The 24,102-nt window shown below is 40.2% G+C and overlaps 1 protein-coding gene across 1 annotated transcript in view; it reads right to left on the bottom strand.

Moving 5' to 3' along the window:
• Positions 1-24,102, bottom strand: part of SVEP1 (sushi, von Willebrand factor type A, EGF and pentraxin domain containing 1) — a 204,599-nt gene that overhangs the window by 22,333 nt on the left and 158,164 nt on the right. The window contains exons 37-41 of the mRNA XM_044940425.2: positions 15,851-16,523; positions 11,081-13,872; positions 8,897-9,122; positions 6,174-6,329; positions 355-418 (exon numbers count right to left, since the gene is read on the bottom strand). Of these exons, the coding sequence (XP_044796360.2) occupies positions 355-418; positions 6,174-6,329; positions 8,897-9,122; positions 11,081-13,872; positions 15,851-16,523 (3,911 nt within the window). The remainder of the gene's footprint in view (positions 1-354; positions 419-6,173; positions 6,330-8,896; positions 9,123-11,080; positions 13,873-15,850; positions 16,524-24,102) is intronic.

A 24,102-nucleotide genomic window follows, 5' to 3' on the forward strand; every position in this document is an offset into this window, starting at 1 on the left:
AAGATGTCAGTTTTACCCACTACTGTTACCAAGGAAACAGCTCTAAGTCTTCTAAATTATCATTATTTCGGGGGAAACCCACAGAAAGAAGGCAAGTAAACTCAATAATTAGTTTCAAAACAAAATGTTTGCCATTCCAGAGCCAGCAATCTTGTGTTCTGTTCCAATCTAATCATTAATCTCTACCCCAGTTTTTCACTCTTTTATTGTTTTGGTGCCTGTGAGCAAAAGCCCATAAAAGGTTTTCATACAGCTCATGGAGTCAAAATTGGAAACAACTTGCAAAGAAAATGTGGCCACACTATTATTCCGTGTCCTTAGTATCGTTTGGGGACCAAGGATCATTTGACTTACTTTTGCATGTCGCCACCCCTCCAGTCCACTGTCCGTTCTCCTGACACACCCGTTCTCTGCTCCCCTGTGGATCAATAAAAACCATCACTGACAAGACGATACCTCTATAATGAAAAAATACGAGAGTGCAAAGTCAACTCAGCGGGGATCCGGAAATTCTTGGCATTGGGATGCTAAATGAGTTCATTAAATAAATACAGTTTAAGAAGTGGGTTTAGACTTTCAAAAATGTTTTCATCAAATTACCTCAAAATTCATATTCTGGCTGGCCAGTGTAATTCAGGTACAGACACTGTTTCACTTTCTGCTTAAATGACAACTAATTATAACCGGTAGCAAAGAGCGATGTAGAATGTGTCCGAAATGTCTGAGAGGTCTATTTGCTGAGTATTTTTAAAAATATTTTGAATTGAGTTTATTTTTCAGTATCTGAGAGGTACAGCAAAGAAGTGAATTTGTTTATATATACCCTTGGACATGAACTAGGTCAAGATATCTTATTGAGATCAGGATTGAATTTTTTGACAATGTAACTTATCCATTATATCTAAACTTACCCTATTAAGGGCCCAAGCAAGTAAAATTTTAAATATTTTGAGCAAAAATCTTTCTAAAAATTTATTTCCCTGCCTTCTGAAATAAGGGTAAAAATAATATAAAGTTATTTGAAAAATCATTTATAGTTGTTATCCTCAATGGACTTTTGATGTATTTTCCAATACCCCACAGCCCTTAGGCGTGGGGTGGGGGTGGGGTAGGGGGAAGGGGGAGGATATCAGCTATTTACCCCTCAGAGTTACTATATGCTGAGCTAGGCTAAGATTATTGTGTTTTTATTTCTGGATACAATTTTTATGCGTCCTCTTTTTTTGTGGTTTATCTTTTCTTGTAATCACAACAGTTTCTAATGATAACTTTTTCCTATGTTTTAAATTCCTAATTTGCTATGGAACAATTAATAAGATAAATAAAATTCTGTAACATTATGGGTTCTAAATAGTGTATTAAGGGGCTTGGCTTTAATTTTATGAATTGCAGCACATGGGTTTTGTGTGATGTGTTTTCAATCCTCAGAGCTCTTTGGATACACATTCTCAGAGCTAGTTCTAAATGAGCAATATGTCTGAAAAGGAGCTATCACCTCTACTTTGATTTTTATCTGCTCACCTATTGTCTTTCATCCCTAATCCTCTACTACTCAAAGGTATTTTGTTTGAGTTTACTGACAAAGCTTCACCTACAAAAACTCCACTGACATCTATGGAAGGATACTCACCTGACTTTCCAAAAAATAACCGAACCCAAAAAAGTAAATGTTTTAAAAAATATAGATTATTTTATTCTTATTGAAAAAGTAATATGTGTTGATTATAGAAGGCTTAGAAAATATGAAAGAGAAGTAAAAAATTTTCTAGAATTCTTCATCCAGAGATAAACCCTGTTAATATTTGCTGTACTTTTCCTGTGCTTATATACTTACATATGCAAAGGAAAATACACATTCTAGTTTGTGAACTATTTATTAATTTTTAGCAAGTATATGACAAGCTATTGAAGTCAGCTCCCTATTTGGGTATTCCAGAGTGGACTGTTGCTGCTGCTAAGTCATTTCAGTCGTGTCCGACTCTGTGTGACCCCATAGATGGCAGCCCACCAGGCTCCCCCATCCCTGGGATTCTCCAGGCAAGAGCACTGGAGTGGGGTGCCATTTCCTTCTCCAATGCATGCAAGTGAAAAGTGAAAGTGAATTCGCTCAGTCGTGTCCAACTCTTCTCGACCCCATGGACTGCAGCCTACCAAGCTCCTCCGTCCATGGGATTTTCCAGGCAAGGGCACTGGAGTGGGGTGCCATTGCCTTCTCCAAGAGTGGACTACACTCAAGTAGTTAATTTAAGCCAACAGTATTTTTCTAATTTTGTTCCTTCTTTAATATTTTGCATAATAAATATTCTGTTTCAATCATGTCAATTTTTGTTCCAATAAAATTCTATTTTCTGTAGCTATTGCTGTAAAAAGTTGCAAGTTTTACTATTTATTATTTTATGACTTATTATTTACTTTCCCTTCTTTCTTTTTCTCTCTCTATTCCTTTACATATCTTGTTTTTGATGATTAAGCTGGAGTTTTAGATCCAGATTAGCATCAAGTTACTATTTTCGACATAATATATGTTTAATCAACAATTAACTTAGATAGCTATATTAATTTTTAGCATCATAGAAACCACTTTACTGCTCATTAACAGCAATTTTAGAACACGATTATCCCATTTTTGTGTTCTTTATTTTAATTTATTACTTAGTTGACTGTCAGTTCAGTTCAGTTCAGTGGCTCAGTCGTGTCTGACTCCTTGCGACCCCATGAATCGCAGTACGCCAGGCCTCCCTGTCAATCACCAACTCCTGGAGTTCACTCAGACTCACGTCCATCGAGTCAGTGATGCCATCCAGCCATCTCAGCCTCTGTCGTCCCCTTCTCCTCCTGCCTCCAATCCCTCCCAGCATCAGAGTCTTTTCCAATGAGTCACCTCTTCACATAAGGTGGCCAAAGTACTGGAGTTTCAGCTTTAGTATCGTTCCTTCCAAAGAAATCCCAGGGCTGATCTCCTTCAGAATGGACTGGTTGGATCTCCTTGCAGTCCAAGGGACTCTCAAGAGTCTTCTCCAGCACCACAGTTCAAAAGCATCAATTCTTCGGTGCTCAGCCTTCTTCACAGTCCAACTCTCACATCCATACATGACCACAGGAAAAACCATAGCCTTGACTAGATGGACCTTTGTTGGCAAAGTAATGTCTCTGCTTTTGAATATGCTATCTAGGTTGGTCATAACTTTCCTTCCAAGGAGTAGTTGACTGTAGGGATTTATATTTCAAGATGATCGCATGTCTAGTGACATTTGAGGGATTTAGATGTCTCAAAAACGTTGGTAATCCTCATATAAAAATGATAACATTTACAGAGTAGGAAAACTGACCATGATTTATATTAGTTGTCTTAATTGCTTTGTCTGACTTTGGTAATCATATGAATACTAGGAGTAATGACAATTACTACCCTCTATTGAGCTCAGACATTGTATAAAGTGTAGTACTTGCCACTTTCTTTTATCACTAGTCCTTACAGTAACTTTGTAAAGGTGGTTATCACATACTGGACAGGATGAAACAGAGGTTCAGAGAGGTTCCCCAGCATCTTTACATCCAGCAAAAGCAGAGAGCATGCAACAGAGGTCTGCTGGGACTAAGTCCCTCTTCTTTCCCAGCCACTGACCTTTGGTACTGGGGGAACTTGTTAAGAAATGCAAAAATTCAAAAGTTCTTTTTATGGTAAGACTTTCCCCCAATGGTATGTTTTTCCACTGAGAGGCATAATGTCTGGCTCCATTATGATTATTATGATTATTTTTGACATCAGTAGCCATGCTGATGAAAACCTAAATCCATTAATTCATAAGAGTTGCAAATTCTGAGATTTGAATTCTATCGTTATTGACTGGAGTTCATCTACAATTTGGTTATCTAGTCATTCAGTTGGGGTTCTCTGGTGGCTCAGCTGGTAAAGAATCTGCCTGCAATGCAGGAGACCTGGGTTTAATCTGTGGGTTGGGAAGATTCCCTGGAGAAGGGAAAGGCTACCCACTCCAGTATTCTGGCCTGGAGAATTTCAGGGACTGTATAGTTCATGAGGTCTCAAAGAGTCATTCAGTTAGCCTTGAAAAGATACTTTTCCTCTTTTTGATGTACTTTCAAAATAATGAATTTGCCCATGGGAATCCCCTAAAAGTTACCAAATAATCTTTTAGTATCATTATGAGTCTGTCATTCATGAAGTATTTGATGTGTCCATTAAAGTTACTGACGCTAAAAAGGTTTCATCTTGGCCATCTTGGGAGCCTTATCCAATTGGCTCCTGAGGTCTGTTAAAAAAACTTTAGTATTTTTGGCTTTGCTGGGTCTTTGTTGCTGCACTGACTTTTCTCTAGTTGAGGTGAGAGGGGGTTACTCTCTAGTTACTCTCTAGGTTTTTCAATGCAGTGGCTTCTCTTGTTGCAGAGCATGGGCTCTGGAGTGAGAGAGTTTCAGAAGATGCAGTTCCTGGGCTCTAGAGCAAAGGCTCAATAGATGTGGCACACAAGCTTAGTTGTTATCCTGGCATGTGGGATCATCCTGTCCCTGGGATTGAACCCATGTCTCCTGCGTTGGCAGGTGGATTCTTTACCTCTGAGCCACCAGGGAAGTCCATCTCCTGAGTTTTCTTTTTTTTAAATATATTGCCTTTGATAGATTCCCTCCTATCTCATATGATAAAGATTTTCTAGGCTAATCTTTTACATACCCTGTTCCAGACCTGGCTTTGATTATTTTTGTAAATAACTGGACATAAATATTTAGAGACAGTCTCTCAGGTGCTTCAAACATGTAGCTTGGAATAATAACAGTTGCTATAACATCTCTTTCAATTTTGTGGTTACCACTGGGATATTTCCAAAAATTTTAAGGTAAATCATCCACTTCCTCAAATTTAATGACCCATCAGTTTGCTTTAGATTTTACACCACTTTTCTTCTTAACAAATGCAAGGTTAGTACTCTCACATGAAGAACAACTGAGTTTCAAAAACAGAACAGCTCTCCAACTGCCATCAACCATTACATTATCATCCTTGTCTCCCCTAAAAAAGAATCTTTTGAGGAAATAAAACAAGATCCACATAAGCCTCGTTTCATCTTTCATGGACCTTGCTTATGAAAATTCTCTGATTCTATGATCAGCAGGAAAATAATGGAACACACCATGCACATTTAACAAATCTTTGGCAATGAACACTTCTCAAAACCTGCATTTAATACCATTATAACAACAAAAACAGGGAATAAAGCTTCCTGAAAAATCAAAGGGCAACATTATACAATATGAAAAAGGCCTCTTATATTTCAAGTTTGACGATGTGATCATGTTTTGCTGGCAGCACCCCCACCAGAGTACACTGGTGCTGCTAATAGGACTTCAATATTACAAACCAGGCAGGTGTGATCTTGAGACCCATCATTTGGTTAAAACAGCTCTGGGGATTTTTTTTCAGGCTATACCTACCTTGAGGGAAACCGGCATCTCAATAAACAACCCTCCAAGGTATTTGAGCCCATGGCTTGAGGAAATTCTAGCTGTGCATACTTAAATCCCTGTAGACACTGCCCCACGGTGACAGATTATGCAAAATATGGTTAACAGGAGGCCAAAACATAGGTTTAAGTGACCAACTAAAGTAACACTGTCAGTCTTGGGCAGGTATGTAAACTCCATTATTTTCATGGCTTTGGTTTTTTAATTTGAAACTTATTCTGCTTTTTAAAATTATAAGTCACTTTAAATACTTCCAAGAAAAGGTTAAGCTATAAGGCAACAATGTATAAAAAAGTGTAAAAAAGTCTTTTAGGACTCAAATCAGTGAGATAAAATGGTGTAATACTAAAAATATTCCTACTGCTACTGCTAAGTCACTTCAGTCATGTCCGACTCTGTGCGACCCCATAGACGGCAGCCCACCAGGCTCTGCCTTCCCTGGGATTCTCCAGGCAAGAACACTGGAGTGGGTTGCCATTTCCTTCTCCAATGCATGAAAGTGAAAAGTGAAAGTGAAGTCGCTCAGTCATATCCGACTCTTAGCAACCCCATGAACTGCAGCCTACCAGGCTCCTCCGTCCATGGGATTTTCCAGGCAAGAGTACTGGAGTGGGGTGCCATTGCCTTCTCCGAAAAATATTCCTAGGTATATTGGAAAAACAAATTAATTCTAGTTAAACAATTTGTTTGCTTACCTCTAATTCATAGCCAGTTTCACAGTGATAAGTAATTGTGCTTTCAAAGTTGTATTCACTGCCAAACACAAATCCATGTTCTGGACTTTCAGGTTTCCCACAAGAAACTGGACTGCAGGATTCATCAGAAAATGGGGGCTCCCAGGTGCCATCAAGCTAAATAACAAATTATAAGTTACACGTAGGAATTAGTGCACATGAATGGGTGTGAGTGAGTGTGCGCTCATTCATGTCCGACTCTCTGCGACCCCATGGACTGCAGCCCGCGAGACTCCTCTGCCCATGGGATTTTCCAGGCAAGAATACTGGAGTGGGTTGCTATTTCCTCCTCCAGGGGAAATGGCACATGAATGAAGACATCTGCAAATACTGCTCACATAACAGGATAATCCTCAAATGACAGTCAAAGGACCTAGAACTTGCTACTACTACTGCTACTTATCTTTGACATTAAGAAACACACGTTAATTATCAGATGGTCATCAGTAAACAATTTTAGACATTTCTAAAACTCATAAAACAAGCATTTTCTTCCTAATAAAATCCATTAAAAAAAATCAAGAACACGAAGAAGTACGTCTTCATTATGATGAGAACTGTATGGCAGATACAAATATTTCATGACTTAATACACCCTTATATTTTACATAATTCTACATTTTAATCTAAAGCTGATAAGAAATAGACACGTTTAGGCATACCACCCAAAGTTTAAAAAGATGGCTTCCTTTTCTCCATGTCAACACGAATACTTGAAAACATTCTATGACATATTGTGAGCAAGTCACAAAGTTAAAAAAACAAACAACAACAACACACACAGAGACATTACTTTGCCAACAAAGGTCTGTGGAGTCAAAGCTATGGTTTTGCCAGTAGTCATGTACAGATGCGAGAGCTGGACCATAAAGAAGGCTGAGCACCAAAGAACTGACGCTCTCAAACTGTGGTGTTGGAGAGTCCCTTGGACTGGAAGGAGATCAAATCAGTCAATCCTAAAGGATATCAACCCTGAATATTCATTGGAAGGACTGATGCTGAAGCTCCAATACTTCAGCCACCTGATGCAAAGAGCCAACTCATTGGACAGTATCCCGATGCTGGGAAAAACTGAGGGCAGGAGAAGAAGAGGGTGATAGAGGATGAGATGGTTGGATGGCATCATTGGCTCGATGGATATGAGTTTGAGTAAACTCTGTGAGATAGTGAAGGACAGGGAAGCCTGGTGTGCTGCAGTCCATGGGGTCGTAAAGAGTTGGACATGACTAAGCGACTGAACAACCAAACACAAACACACATTTACTTTATTCCCCCACCACCACAATTAGTATTAACATCTTCCAGTCTTCTTTTGGGGGTGTGCAAAGAGGTGCACACAGATGTTTCCCTTGAAGACAGTTATTTTCTTTTGATGTATCTGGAGTTTATTTTAGCATATATTAACTTTTCCCCTAGTGGGAAAAATTGTCATGATTTCTTTATTAGGATCTGCTTTTGAAAATTTCTTCCATTTCATTCATTTCTCCTAAAAAATTTCACACTAATGCCATGCTGATATGTTGTTGTTTAGTCACTAAGTCGTGTCTGACTCTTTGCAACCCTATGGACTACGGCACACCAGACGTCCCTGTCCTTCACTGTCTCCTGGAGTTTTCTCAAACTCATGTCCATTGAGTCAGTGATGCCATCCAATCATCTCACCCTCTGTCGTTCCCTTTTTCTCCTGCACTCAATCTTTCTCAGCATCAGGGTCTTTTCCAATGAGTAGGCTTTGCATCAGGTAGCCAAAGTATTGGAGCTTCAGCTTCAGCATGAGTCCTTCCAATGAATATTCAGGGTTGATTTCCTTAATGATTGACAGGTTTGATCTTGTTGCAATCCAAAGGACTCTCAAGAGTCCAGCACCACAATTCAAAAGTGTCAATTCTTTGGTGCTCAACTTTCTTTATAGTTCAACTCTCACATCCATACATGACTACTAGAAAAACAGTAGCTCTGACTATCTGGACCTTTGTCAGCAAAATGTCTCTGCTTTTGAATATGCTGTCTAGGTTTGTCATAGCTTTTCTTCCATGGAGCAAGTGTCTTTTAATTTCATGGCTGCAGTCATCTGACAATCCAGCATTGGATTAGGAATGCCATGCTGATAGAAGCTAAGCAATTCTAAGTAACTTTATAAAGTGAGGTAAGCAGAGGCAGAATTTGACTCCAATTTGTTTCTTCTGCCTCTGCTCTTCTACTAAAACCTGAAACATATGTGGTAACAATCAGGGCTCATTTCTACACAAAGACTGTCTATGTGTAAAGCATTCACATGGTTAATCTGTCATGAATCTTTTGTTATAGATATCTGAACATTTTATCTATCTTTGGTACTTTTCACGTACCCTTGGCACTTTATTTTTAAAAATGAGAATATTGGAAAGAAATACATGTTTTTATATTTCTATGAAAAAACTCCTCAAATTCTTTGACAGGATTGCAAACTTGAGGCGTTTTCTCTTTTCAGGATAACAAGATACTGCCTGTGTGGATATATCTATATCTATATCCACATACTTATACACACACTTAATTATACACTTGCACATATATCCACATGCACACACACAGAGCATAATACACACTTACATATATATCCACATACACACACACTCACATACAGTATAATATATATATATAGATGAGTTACACTCTACATGTTCTAATTAAGAAAATCTTACCTGACATGTTGATATATTAACTCCCTCATAGGTATACCCTTCTGCACATGACACAGACACTTGCTTATTCACACTGAAATCATCTCCATGAACAAGTATATGTGTTACATTTGATGGCAGAGGACATTTTTTAGGACTGCAAGAAATTGTCTCAGGGAACCAACGACCGTCTCTCTGACAGGTGAATGTGTCTATATCTGCATCCATCATATAACCTTCTAGACACCTGCAATGGAAAAGAAAAGTGAGTGCCTTAAATGGAGTGCGATGTAGTTGGTGACTTGTTCTTAGATTCAAGAAGTTGCTACAAAGCTCAGCACACATTTTATATGATATATTAAAATGGACTCAAATGTCAGGGAGATGGTGTTGCCATGCAAAAACACCAGGATAACAACGACCAGCAGATCAATCCTCAGTTATTCACAGTAAAGAGGAGCCACGCCTAAACTTGCCTTAAATTCTGTTGGCATGATTTACCTTTGCTCTGGATAACACCATTATTGAATTCATTTTTATTCTGAAAATACCTAACAGTTCAAAAAATTCTAGACAAGGTTCAAAATAAACTCAGATACTAAGAATAGTATCTGAGATAAAATAGTATCTGAGATAAAATAAACTCAGATAGTAAGAATATAGCACAGTTAGTATTTACTGGGAATCTATTTTGCTCCAAGCAATGTTCTAAGTCCTCTACATAGTGTATGTCTTTTAATCTTGTTTAGTAGCATGTAACATCATGTAACAGCAGTATCGGTGTTCAAACTCAAGTCAATCTGACTCTAAACGCTCAGTGATTTTGAAAATTTTGCATTTTTTTCATTCAACAAATGTTTACAGAATATTTATTAAATTCCACTCACTGTTCTAATTGCTCTACAGATATTTAATCACTTTCATGTCAACTCTATAAATAGGTGTGATTATTTTTATTCCCATTTTATAGGTGAAGAAACTGACGCCAGAGAGATTAAATAACTTCTCCAGGAAGCAGCAGAGCTGAGATTCCTGCCTAGGGAATCTGGCTCTAGAGGCCTGCTTTTACCACTATACTGAAACCATTTAATTAATATTTATTGGGTGGGTATATTTTCAAAATTTCACAAACTACCAGGCTAGGTAAAAGTCACAGGTTTGCAAACTTGGAATGATCAGTTTACCATCAAGTGAAGATCTGAAGATTGTCAACACACAAGGAATAACAAACAGGACAGTCTTAGGAAGCAGGTGGTATTGTGATTTCTCAAGCTATCTGACACACGAACATCCAAATAGAAAACTGCAAATGCACTTCAAAAGTAAGGAATAATTTTTGTTTTTCTTCTAGGTGCATAACCCACTATTCCTTAGCTTTCATTTCACTGACAATCTTCCCTTGGGTCTGTTTCTTACTGCAAGTAAGAGAAAATGAAGGGCTAAAATGTCTACAACAGACAGGCTTAAGAAGAGTTATTATTCATAAAACTTAAGAAGTCAATATGTGAAGAATAATCCTTAATTCCTTCAGAGATACCAACAAAATCTAAATTGATTTAGAAGGCTGAGATATATTTGCACATTACAGGCATTTATTCCAATAAAAATCTAAATTATACATTCATTCCATATTTTCTCATCTTTTTTTAATAGTACATTTTAAATAGAGAATTTGTCAGCAAAAAGTCTCCATTTGTGCATTAAATGCTTAGTTTGCTCAGATAGCATATGTTAGACGTCCTCTTAAGACTATCTCCTTATTTATGTTGCCCGTTGAAAGTATGTGACTTTTGACCCGAATTCTTCAGTTTTTGCCCTATTTCCCCAACATTTACATATATGAATGTAATTCTTAGGTGATAGCAAAGAAATTTATCAGTGTATCATTCAAAAAAGAGCCTATGATTTAATAGGTATTAAAGCTAGTTAGAGGATCTTGCTGGCCCAAGAAGCTCAACAGAATACATTAATTATGATAACTGTATTAGAAACTATAATCTGAAAATGTGGAAATTTACTTTTACAAGCCAATCTATGGATAATTATGGGCAGAATAAGGCCCAGTGTTAAAAGTTTCAGTTTTCAGAGAACAGCCCAGAGAAGATGTTTTCTTCCCAACCAGCTTAATTTCTGATTTATCGCTTTTCATTTTATAACCCTCCTCTCTGCGCCCCTTGGAGACTCTGAAACCACGCACGGTCTTACCTGAGCTTCACTTGACTTTCATAGGTGTGTGCTTCTCCAGTTGCCACTGCATTGGAGACAGATGGTGGAGGTCCACAGGACAGAAGCTCACAGACTGGGTAAGGCTGGCTCCATGTCCCTTTCTCTGTACAAATCAGATCTGAACTGCCTTGGATGACATACCCAGGCTTGCAGGTGTAAGTTATTACATTTTCCTCCAATGAACCCCTCTCAACGATGAACGCATTTGGTATCGTTGGAGGAGAACCACAAAAAGGGTGTTCACAGCGTGGGAAGTCAGAGCTCCACTGGTCATCAGCTTCACAGGTGATCTCAGACAGTCCCAGGAGCTGGAAGCCTTTGAAGCACCGAATCTGAGCTGCCTTTCCACAACTGAAATCTGTCCCATTAACAGCTCCACTCTGAATGGTTGGTGGGGAGCACTTGCAAGGCAAGCAGGAAGGGGGGCTGCCACTCCAAGAGCTATTAGAGAGACACTTTCTTGAAGGACTTCCATGGAGCTTATAACCAGGAAAGCACTGGTACTCTATCTGCCCCCCACGATAAAAGGAAAAGCCATTAGGGAAGCCACGGTCAAGATCTTCAGGAGGGCTACAGTTGACTGGCTTACAGACAGGAACCTGGGCATCCCAGTTACCATCTGACTGACAGGTGAGTTTGGGGGCCCCATGTAACGCATACCCATCCTGACAGTGGAACACCACTTCCTTCCCGAAGCCATAGTCCAGGCCATCCATCACCCCATTTGCCACTTGTGATGGGGGAGCACACCGGACGGCCACGCAGATGGGAGTGTTTCCACTCCAACTTCCATCAGCAAGACAAATACGGCTGCTGGCCCCCTCCAGCAAGAAACCTGTGTTGCAAGTGTACTGAACCTCTTTCTGGAATGTATATTCCTCTCCCTTTACCTGGCTGTTGGCTGAGCTTGGGGGTGAACCACAGTCCACAGGAACACAAACAGGCTCATCTCCATCCCACGTTTTATCTTCTTGGCATGTTCTCCTGCTGGTGCCGTTCAGCACATACCCAGAATTACACTCATAGTACAGCACGCTCAGGTACGAGTAGTTGCTTCCTCGGATGGAGCCATCTGTAACTGGATTTGGTTTGGGGCATGAGATGGCCTCACAGCGTGGGGAAGCACCGCTCCATTCTCTGTTCCTTAGACAAAGTCTGATGTCAGAGCCCACCAGAGTGTGCCCAGGTTTGCAGCTATACTGGACGGCACTGCCCGTGGTCGTCTCTGTAACATGCAGAAAGCCATTTTCAGGAGCAACAGGCAGGTCACATTCCATTGAAATGCATGAGGGCGCACTACCATTCCAAGTTCCATCTTCCTGGCAGATCAGCACAGCGTTCCCCAGGAGTTCGTATCCCGGATCACAGCTGTATGAAACCAGGGTGTTGTATCGAAATTTTGCCGAATGCATAGCAGGAGACCCCTTTGTGTTTCCCCAGATTTTAGCCACTGTTCCCATAGGATGAGGGGGGTGAGGAGTCACATGCGGAACTTCCATCATGTCATCTTCTTGGTTAAAATATCCCTGACCATCTCTGACCACAGTAGAGTCTCCAAAATCAATGTGAGGGGGAAGACCACAGTCGATGGGTACACACGTCGGGATGGAGCTTGACCATCCCGACTCTTCACAGGTCTGCATGGCGTGACCAGCTACCTGGAACCCAGGGAAGCAGCTGTAGATGATCATGGCACCGTGGCTGTAATCTGCACCTTCTACGAACCCGTTCTCAATGGGTTGTGGGGGATCACAGTGGATGGCATTGCAAGATGGGACATCCACATCCCAATCTCCTGTCTCTAAACAAGTCAAGGCTTTGGGACCTTCGAGCCTGAAGCCTCGGTCACAAGAGTATGTAATGGTTTGCCCATAGTGTAGCTTTGTATAAGACAATTTGCCATTCAAAATCTCCTTGGGCTTTGGGCACTCAATGGGTTTACAGGTTGGTTTTTTCCCGAGCCAGTGACCATTTTCTCCACAAAGAGTGGTGGTATTGCCCACCAACTCAAAGCCTGGCTTGCACGTATACAGAGCTGTGCTCAGGTAGGCAAGACCTTGCACATCAATGATGCCGTTAAGGATTTCCTCAGGCTGCGGGCATTCTACTGGCACGCATTCCGGCAGTGGAGAGCTCCAGGTACCATCAGCTTGGCAGGAGGTGGTAGGATCTCCTTTTAAGAAAAACCCATCCACACAAGAATACTTGACAGTACTTCCAAAATGAAGAGCAGAAGAAGGAGCAGGGACGCCGAAGGAAATGAGGGGAGGTGGGAGGCACAGAACCATCTTACAAACAGGAAAAGAATCATTCCACTGCTGGGATGGCAAGCATCTCAGGACAGAGCGGCCCTGGAGGACGTGCCCTTCCTTACAGGAAAATGTCACCACTCCCACCTCCGTGGTCAACTCCTTCAATACGAGCTGGTTCTCCAAGAGGGGTGGCTCTGGGCACTTGGCAGGCACACACTTTTGGTTTGGCTTCTTATTCCATTTGCCAGATTTCAGGCATGTCCAAGAATGATCACCGATAAGCTCGTAACCCTCATTACAGAAAAAGTGAACCTTGGCCCCTACTTCAAAATTTTCTCCTTTTGTGTAGCCATTCTGGATCGGGGGAGGTTTCCCACAGTTGAGAGGGATGCATGCCAGAGGGGACTCACTGTGCCAGTGGCGATTGGCTTGGCAGACAAACACAGGACTTCCAACTGACTGATAGCCTGGGTTACACTGGTACGTCACTTCACTCTCAAAGGTCCTGCCAGTTGTATGCTGGATAACAGGGAGAGACAAGTAAACACAGTTTGTTAACAGATAATATAACTGACAAAATACAGTGAATCATAGTAAAGAACTAAAAGGACTGTGTTAAAATAAATCAATTAAAACATAAGCAAATGAGGACTTGTATTTTTCCAATCGGTCCACTCTATTTTTTCAATTTAAATAAACAAAAAGGATGGTAGAAGGTCAAACTAAGTAATCAGTCCCTACAGCAGAAATACTAGCCACAGTGGTAAGACCATAATAAGTAAAAATTCAAGTCTCTAAATTGATTGATGAGTAGATGGAGCAATATCAAAAATTATAAACTGCTTGGTAAATTCAAAAAAATCTCACAATGCTATAGTTTGTTGTTTTACTCACAGAAAAGAAAACATACACAACACAAAGATACATCTGTTTGTGCTGTTAAAAAAAAATTGCTGCCATAACATAAGGGTAGAAAATAAAAAGTAGTACTCTATCTTTTAAACAAAAAATATAATATTCATGAGCTCAACATTCAGATACCTAAGTATATAATATAATAATAGATCATTTTAGGCAATACTAAGATGAATGAGTTATGAAAACTTTAAAAACATTACAATGGTTCTTTTGTTAGTGATCATGGTAAAGTCTAGCTTCTGTGCTGCAGTAAACCTCCCAGTATTTGGACATAATTATTTACTTTGTTCACCTATTTATTTCTTGGGTACCCCACATACACGTAAACACCATGATGGATCTAATCACAGACCTATTCAGAATTATTAAATACTAGATCTCGATTCAGAGAAGGCAATGGCACCCCACTCCAGTACTCTTGCCTGGAGAACGCCATGGACAGAGGAGCCTGGTAGGCTGCAGTCCATGGGGTCGCTAGGAGTCGGACACGACTGAGCGACTTCACTTTCACTTTTCACTTTCATGCATTGGAGAAGGAAATGGCAACCCACTCCAGTGTTCTTGCCTGGAGAATCCCAGGGACGGGGGAGCCTGGTGGGCTGCCGTCTATGGGGTCACACAGACTCGGACACAACTGAAGTGACTCAGCAGCAGCAGCAGATCTCGATTGCTTACCTGATACCTAGTAGGAGCTCCAGAAATACTTGCTAAATGAATAAATGAAGAAAGCCTTCTTACATATACTAGACACTCTCATTTCAATGGAAAGTTAATACATCTGAACAAAGGTCTTAGACAAAGGCTTTCACTCTTTTAAAATATAAAGGAGAAACGGTGCTATATGCATGTGTGAATTTTTAAGAAGTATTTAATTAGAATATAACCTGCTTAAAATGGCCCATGATTTGGGGGAATAGATTCTTATTCCTGATTTCTTGATAGATCTAATGAGCAGACACATATTAATGAGAAAGGAGGACGTTTGTGGATAGGATATAATGCTTTGTCCTGATAAAATTACCTTTAGGTGCCCTAAAAGAAAATCACAGAAGCTGTCCTACAATGAATGGATGGTTTACCGCCCTACCTGTGTCTAAAAATTAGAGATGATAATAGATTTCTCTAGGTTCCTTTTCGACCTTGATTTCTATAAAAATAAATAATACATCCATCTTGCAACAACTTTTATAAAGCAAAATAATATTTTCTTAAAACTGTTTTATTGTAACTTCATGGTTAGGGCTAAGATACTGCTAAGAAGTATTTGAAGTGTCTGTATGCTAGCAGAAGGTAGAAAGCTATAGATTAAAAGGATTTATAACCTCTCAGATTCTCTCCAATATTTACTGCCTATAGATTTAGTCTCTTGTTCAATTATATGCCCCTGCTTCTTTATTTTTCAATAGCATTTTAAAAAAATTGGAGTAGAGTTGCTTTCCAATGTTGTGCTAGTTTCTGCTGTACAGCAAAGTCAATCAGTCCCATGTGCAAGTATATCCCCTCTTCCTCGGATTTCCTTCCACACCCCTGCTTCTGAGTAAGCCACATAGTGGGCTGGCCCTGTGAACCAGTCTCTTACCTCCAGAAAGCCATTCTCAACCTTCGGTGGTTCACTGCAAGACACAGGGTGGCACGTGGGTATGGGGCTGCTCCACTGCCCCGTGGCTTCGCAGGCACTCTTCTTCTCCCCTTTGATGTAGAAGCCCCTGTTGCAGCTATAAGCCACCATGGCTCCAAAACTGTAGTTTGATCCAATTGCATAGCCATTCATGATTCTGGGCGGCTCCCCACAGCGCACGGGGATGCACTGGATGGACATGGGGGAAGGGCTCCACTGCCCACCTCGCAGACACTCAATCTTTGCTGAGGTATTCAGTACAAAACCCTCCATGCACTTGAAGCTCACAACTGAGCCTGCTGCAAATTTTGCTTTGCTCACAGATTCCAAGATACTGTAGGAAACAGCAGGGGGTTTTTCACAGAAATGAGCTATACAACGGGGCATGGCCTGACCTTCCGGAGGAACCCACTTGCCCTGGGCATTGCAGAGGAGCTGGGAGTTGTCTGCCAGGCTGTAGCCATCTGAGCAATAGTAGAACGCAATGTCTCCAAACAGCCGATGGGCAGTCTCTGGGGAGGCGTGCTCCACGCTGGGCGGCTCGTCACAGGAGACGGCCAGACATTGCTGGTCACTTCTGCTCCACTTGCCACTGGCCAGGCACTCAATAGTGTCAGGACCAGCAAGGGTGTAGCTATGAGATTGGGGAGAAAGAAACAGTAACTAAAGTATATTTGAGAAAAGGTATTTGCATCTTCTTATTCTGTTTTTATTTTTGATCTTTCCAACAATAACTTTACTGCAGGGAGCCGGCGTGAGGACCTCCACCCGTGGCAAAGGTCATGAGGAAGAAGGCTTGACATACGCAAAGGCGGGATCGAGCCTCAGGAGTCCCCCTGGAAATTCTTGAGGATCTACCCCCAAAAACCAGAGTCTGCCTACTTTACTGCTTTGTGCTCTTACCTCTGACTTTACTGGGGGCTGTCCCCCACCACCATCTCGCTCTCTCTGATAAAGAGTTAACTTACAGCTCCAGTTAATAAGTTCCTGGGCATTAGGAGTGTTTAAATCCAAACCCCTCAGATAGCTCTCTAACTGGCCTGACAAGTTTACCCGGACTCCTACAGCTATGCATACGATTGTTTACAGTCTCTCAGCCTCAAGAGGCACGGGAAGCTTAAGATATTCAAATAGCTTAGAGCCTCTCAGAGAGTTAGAAACTGTCAGAATAAAACTAGTAAAAGCCAATGCTTGCTGCCAAGTTTCCACATCCCCTGTATTGTATCCTTGAATGTGTATTGATTAATATAGTTGGTATGTAGAAAAAATAAGTAGTGGCCTTGGTGCTAGCAACTTTAGACCCTTAAGGTAATAAATTCTTTCCTTTGTTGTAAACCCACTGCACCTCTGCCCTATAGAATGCAACTTTATCTAACACCTTTGGAGGATGGCGCCAAACCTTAAAATAATCACTCTTAGAGAAAATAAGTCTTACGGTTGACAAACCTTTGTCAAGAGTCATAAAATGTTAATAGGCCTTCTGGCCAGAAAATGATGTAAATCACCTAAACCATTTGTATACGATAAATTTGCAGGAAAGAAACCCTGGTTTTGATAAGGATCAAAGACTGCTGACTTTGCATGGTTTCACGCCCCCTATTATCCTCTATGTACAACTTATGGTATAAAAGCCCCTGTTGAAAATAAAGCTACAGGCCTTGCTCACCGAAGCTTGGTCTCCCCATGTCATTCCTTCTTTTCACATTCCGGCTGAGTCTCCATCTGGAGCGCGGAGGTCCCCTGCGACCATTTATTTGCCTGGGCTTCTAAGACCCACTCGAGAAGGTGCCTAAGGTGGGGCACCTTCCGCTATTCGAGAGCATGTCTGTGGCCTCCGTGGTCAGAGCTAACCTGATATTACAGGTTATTTTGATTTTCCGCGTAAACCAAGCTACTCAGCCTCTTTTCTCCGCTGAATTTTCCTACTGAGCTATCCTCATTCTATTACTCTTTATATCTCTAATTAATATTTAAATAAAGCTATTGTATCCAGTGAACTCCCCGAAGCTGTCTCCCCTTCAAATACCCTGGATCAGCTGGGGCTGGACCTCGGCACTTTACTTTTATTCTTTATCCTTTACAACAGTATTTACTGTTTGAATTTGAGCTTATTGACCAAATCATCTTCTCTTAAGATACACATCTTGGTAATAATACTAGGGCTTGTTCAGAAAGGGAAGTGGATTTTTGCTATTTAAGAAACTCTAAAAATTGTTATACATTTTCTTACAAATAAAAATGAGGAATAAGTTATGGTTCTGTTTGACTCAACTTAGCTGGAACTTCATCTGTCTACAGATAGTTTCAGTTTCTGAACTTGATCATCAGTCCTAAAAGCTCTGATAAACCATAGGTAGCCTCTATGTAACTCTTAGTTATTCTCTTACTTATAATCAATGAACTTTAAAGGAGAGATTATAATTTCAGTCTCCAATGTTTCCTAAGGCCTTAACCACACTGTTAGCATTAAAAGCTGTGTCTGAATATGGCTATTTGACCAAGACAAACACATTTAGCTTAATAACTCTCAGTCTTTTTTACGTACAAGGCTTTTCACCATATATGATGGTAGATTGATGACTTACAAAAATCTTAAATTATTCTCAAGTACTCTTTCAATGAAGTAGAACACAATATTAGGATATGCAAAATTAGAATAATTATACTCTGACTTTCATTTTCACTTTCTTACTGAAGAGAAAGAGGATGAGGAGATTGAAAGGAATGCCTAACATCTGATCGGTCCGTCGTTCTGATACTAATGAAGGGTAAGGGGACTGAAATAATTTGGTAGCAATTGAACTCTGCTAAGAAATACTAATTTCTTCATTTTACAGTGATGGTTCAGAAGGCTACACAATCTGCTGAGAATCACACAGATGCAAGCAGCAGAATTAGGGTCTGATTTTGGTTTCCTGAATTCTAACACTTTTGTCTTCTCTCTCTTCTTCTCTCCTTAAAATGAGATCAGTTACATCACAGACGGTGGGTATCCTGTGGAAACTGTATGTCAGTGTTATTAGTACAAATTATTTGACCGACTCTTCAGCAGATTCTTAAATCATCCGTTACTTAACATCTCCAATTTCACTTATGATAGAGAGGGTGGAATTTCTTTATCTTTGTTGGTAAGATTTATGAAATCTATAGAAAACAGAGATCAGGTAAAAAATGATCGAGAAACATAAGAGATGTTTGTAACCTCCCTACTTATAATAATCATATATTATGCTGTGGGTAGAAATGGTCCCAAAGCAAACACTCATAGCTGTACTCAATAGCTAAGGAGTCTCCAGTTGGGGTCTGCGGGAGCTCAATGTTGTGGATTAGCTCAGTTCTTTGTATAAGAATCTGAACTTCATAAACTGTTAGATGGCTTCCATCTTAAAGGGTCTGGGAAGATATACAAAGACAGTATATTAAAAGTTTAATTTTATTATTAAAAATCCATTGTCCAAGGTCTGAGTTCCTAGCTTCAGCTATTACTGTGTAGAATGTGCTCCATTTGTAGACATTCTCAATGTTTTATATTTTTATGGCACAAATTTACATCCTTGGAACACTCTGAACCATGTATCATCATTTTTACAAGGTCCTTTAATGCTGCTACTATATTTCATTGACTGAAGTTTACAGCCATCACCTGAGACATCCCTGATTTATGAGGATCCATTGTGCCATCTATAAACTGCTTCCTTTATGTCATGAGACTAGCTGCTTTGAGGCAGAAGCCTCTACCTCCAGAACCTTCCTTATTCCTCAAAGCCTCTTAAGGACACAAAAACGGTGCTTTGTAATCTGGCAGCATGTTGTTAGGCCTCTGACCTCTGATCTGCTGGAAAATCTCCACTAACTACTCTTTCCTAATGGGAAAATCACAGCAAAAAAGCACTTTGTAATGTAGTGGGAGAGTACCACTAAATACTTGTATTTTGAACAAATGAACTTAAAGAATACATTTTTGATACTATCCATACTTTCCTAGAATGGACACCATCCCTTTGTCTTGACTTTTCTTTATCACGCTCCATCAACATTTAGTCCTTCATTGGACAATGTGGATGCTATGTGCTAGAATCCCTTCCCCTAGCGCACAAGGCAATGCCAGTGCCTGTACTTGTTTACACATCCGTGTCCCAGACGAAACAGCTTTTGAGAGGAGTCATGAAGAAAGCAGGAAAGGATGTAAAGTAACAGGAGCAAAGAAATGGGAGTGTGGCATAGCTGAGGCCTTCTGCGGACTTACAAACAGGAACGGCTTATGAACATCTGGAAAAGGAAGCAGTGGTCACTAGGATCTCGTGTGTTTTTTGACAACTTCTGATGGCTAATGAGTGAAAGTGTGGCAGGCATAAAGGAACTGGAAACTGTTTTTGACAGTTGCTCTGACAAGGTGTCTCATAAGATTTTAGCTGACAAAATGCTGCTGGAACAGAAAGATATTTAAGTGGTTTATTAACTGGATGACCCAAAGAGTACTGGTTAACAGAAGTAAGCTAGCTGGGCATTTCCTATCTTGTGAATGCCACAAAACTCTGTCCTTAGCCCACTGGTTTGTAAACATACATAAGTGTAGGGTGAAGGATGAGGGTTTTAATAATCCAGTTCAATGTTTCTAATCTTACAAGGTAATATTTAACAAAGATAAAATAGAGGTCCTGTATATAGATAACAAAGAAAAACTGCATGGAGGGAAACCCGGCTTAGTGGCAGCCCATGTAAAAGACTTTAGTTTCATCAAACGAATTGAGTGAGTCAATGGTGGCAGCCTTAAAAGGGTTACTATATCTCTAGAATACAGTTTATTTAACTTATATGCAGAGTACATCATGAGAAACGCTGGACTGGAAGAAACACAAGCTGGAATCAAGATTGCCGGGAGAAATATCAATAACCTCAGATATGCAGATGACACCACCCTTATGGCAGAAAGTGAAGAAGAACTCAAAAGCCTCTTGATGAAAGTGAAAGTGGAGAGTGAAGAAGCTGGCTTAAAGCTCAACATTCAGAAAACGAAGATCATGGCATCTGGTCCCATCACTTCATAGGAAATAGATGGGGAAACAGTGGAAAGTGTCAGACTTTATTCTTTTGGGCTCCAAAATCACTACAGATGGTGACTGCAGCCATGAAATTAAAAGACGCTTACTCCTTGGAAGCAAAGTTATGACCAACCTAGATAGCATATTCAAAAGCAAAGACATTACTTTGCCAACAAAGCTTCGTCTAGTCAACGCTATGGTTTTTCCTGTGGTCATGTATGGATGTGAGAGTTGGACTATGAAGAAGGCTGAGCGCCGAAGAATTGATGCTTTTGAACTGTGGTGTTGGAGAAGACTCTTGTGAGTCCCTTGGACTGCAAGGAGATCCAACAGTCCATTCTGAAGGAGATCAGCCCTGGGATTTCTTTGGAAGGAATGATGCTATAGCTGAAACTCCAGTACTTTGGCCACCTCATGTGAAGAGTTGACTCACTGGAAAAGAGTCTGATGCTGGGAGGGATTGGGGGCAGGAGGAGAAGGGGACGACAGAGGCTGAGATGGCTGGATGGCATCACTGACTCGATGGACGTGAGTCTCAGTGAACTCCGGGAGTTGGTGATGGACAGGGAGGCCTGGCGTGCTGCGATTCATTGGGTTGCAAAGAGTCGGACACGACTGAGCGACTGATCTGATGTGATCTGTATCTCTAGAAACTCATTTATTCAGAAAGAGAAGAGGAGAGATGAAATAAACAGTTATGTTTTAAGTACCATGCTCCAGTCCCTAAATTTAGTGTTTTTTTTTTTGCTGTTGTAGTTATGTTCTAATATGCATGTGTCAGTGTAGATTCAGCTCTGGGTATCACAGTTCAAAAATGGCTATAGGCCTATTGGAATAGGCTCAGAGGACTCTGAGAGTGAACAGACTTGGAATCACTTTCATTTATGAGAAAGAGAAAGGCAGATTTGAGGTTGAACTGGCTGAAATGTCTGTCTCCCAACATCTTCACTTCCAATGCTGCGAGCCTGACATCTTAACCAGAGTGTAGGATCTTTTTTTTTTTTTTTTTTTTTTTAAGTCATGGGAATGTATGAAGGGCTGGGATCCCTTTCTGAAACCTCTCAATTAGCTCCAATGATCCATTTGTAGGAGAACCTGGGGACCAAGCCATCAAAACTTGAATGGCTGGCATTTCAGAGAAGCAGAGAAATTTATACTGAATAACTTCAAAAGGTGGAAATAAAGCCAGTGCTTTAGACTAGATAAAATATTCAATGAAGATGAGGTCAGGAGCTTATTAAAAATAACTGTCTTCTAAGATACATCAGTTAGTCTTTTAAGATGCTAAAGAAGCATATGTTCTCTGAACGACAAAAAGAGGAATTAACTTGTAGTTACTGCCTAGATAGAACTATAACCGGTCTTTGATCAAACTGCCACATCATTCCATTATGTTAGAAATCTAAATGAGTGCTCAGCTTTCTGGAGGACATAGTTAACCCGCTTATGTAAAAGAATCATTTAAAAATGATGAAGTTTTATACTGATGGTAAGATATGGCCTATAAATGTTGGCTACCAAAACAGGAAAAATTGGAATTGGTAAAAATCTAAAACGTTGAAATATTTAATTTTATTCTGTGTGACATTTTGTAGTCTCATTCAAAAAAACAATGGGGACACCCTTGAAGTCTGTTATTTAAAACCAGACCATATATATTTTAAAACAACGAAAAATTTCTGTAATTCCTAAGAAAACTGTCCCACTGATATTATAGTGATGCCATAGAAGGAACATTTTAGGATGAACTGGCTGTAATGCATTATCATACTTCTGGAATGATTAAAAAAAATCCTTTGAAAATGGGCAGAGTAATCTCCAGATGCAATTTTCAGTGGTTTGATTCATGGCATGAACACTTACTAATGGGCCTGGGCAGCTTTATGAGACGACTTTATGAGTGGGTTATTAGCTCTTCTCTTAAGAAGTCTTAAAAGAGCAGCATACAGGATATTTAAAAAGCTGCAATATAATAAGATCAGCAGAAAGTATAAATCTGTATCAGTAAGTAATTCTGTTTTCAATTGAAAAATATTATAAAAACGTTATTGTAGTATATACAGTAATCGCATTTTAAAAGTCTCTATTTGAGAAGACTCAAAAAGGAAACATTCTATCAGGATGTTAGGTTGTCAATAATCCTTCCTTCCTGTTGAATTTCTTACCAAGAGAAAATATGTAAGGATGAAAAGGAAAATGGGAAATAAGTGATCATTCTGTAAGTTGGGGCAGAAAGCTAAAAACCTCCAGTGTACTGTTTTAATAAAAGATGGATTTGGAAGGCCAATTTCAGGGCAGGAGACAGAAATGAGACATTTCTTTTCTCCCATTCATCTTACTACTCTAGGCTCCTAAAGTCTCTGCTCTTCCATCCTTATCTTGAGAGGGTATTGGCCCTTCTTAATCCAAGGAAAGGCTCATGCAAAGCACAACACTGGTATAAGACGACAAAAACACTGAGACCAAAGCAAGAAGCTGTGTATGTGCACCTGGTAAGCAGGAGAGGGGAGCTCACACACTGTGCAGGGCAGTGGCCTGCATTAGGTAGCCCAAGGGAGAAGAGGAAGCTGAGAGGGTTAGAGAGGGAAACAGGTTCTCATCAGGCCAACAGCACTTTAGGAAACAGGAGGAGATGACAGTACACGAAAGCCATTACACAAAAGCCGTGACATAAGCACAGTGATTCTATCCTGTAACAGACACAGTGCATGTTCTATGCACTTTCCTTTGTGGGGGAAGAGATGGAAAAGAAGTGAAGCGATAAGGACAAGCACTGACTTCTTGTTCTGGCTGTAATATAGTCTGAAAACTGCCTCTGTGCAATACTTAATGAAATACAACAAAAATTATTTTAAATGCATAGCTAAGCTGACAACAAATGTGCCAGAAATGAAGAGGAAATTAAAAACAGAAAAGTCTGTGAATAAATGCTATGGTTGCCCTTGGGTTGGACAGGAAAGGGAAGTAAGGGCAGTACATATAACCTTGGGGTTGAAGTAGAGAGTAATAGCTGAGTCTCTGGCATGATTCCATGTCCTGGAAGGACATTCAGTGAAAGGATATTCACTAGAAAATTTGCACCTTGAGGCCCAGTGATGTGACAAGTGAGATCCCTGCACTTGCTAGGAATCTGGTTAGAAAAACAAAGTTCCAGCTAAGGTAGCAGAACCC

This window comes from Bubalus bubalis, chromosome 3 (genome assembly GCF_019923935.1).
Source record: "Bubalus bubalis isolate 160015118507 breed Murrah chromosome 3, NDDB_SH_1, whole genome shotgun sequence".
NCBI lineage: Eukaryota > Metazoa > Chordata > Mammalia > Artiodactyla > Bovidae > Bubalus > Bubalus bubalis.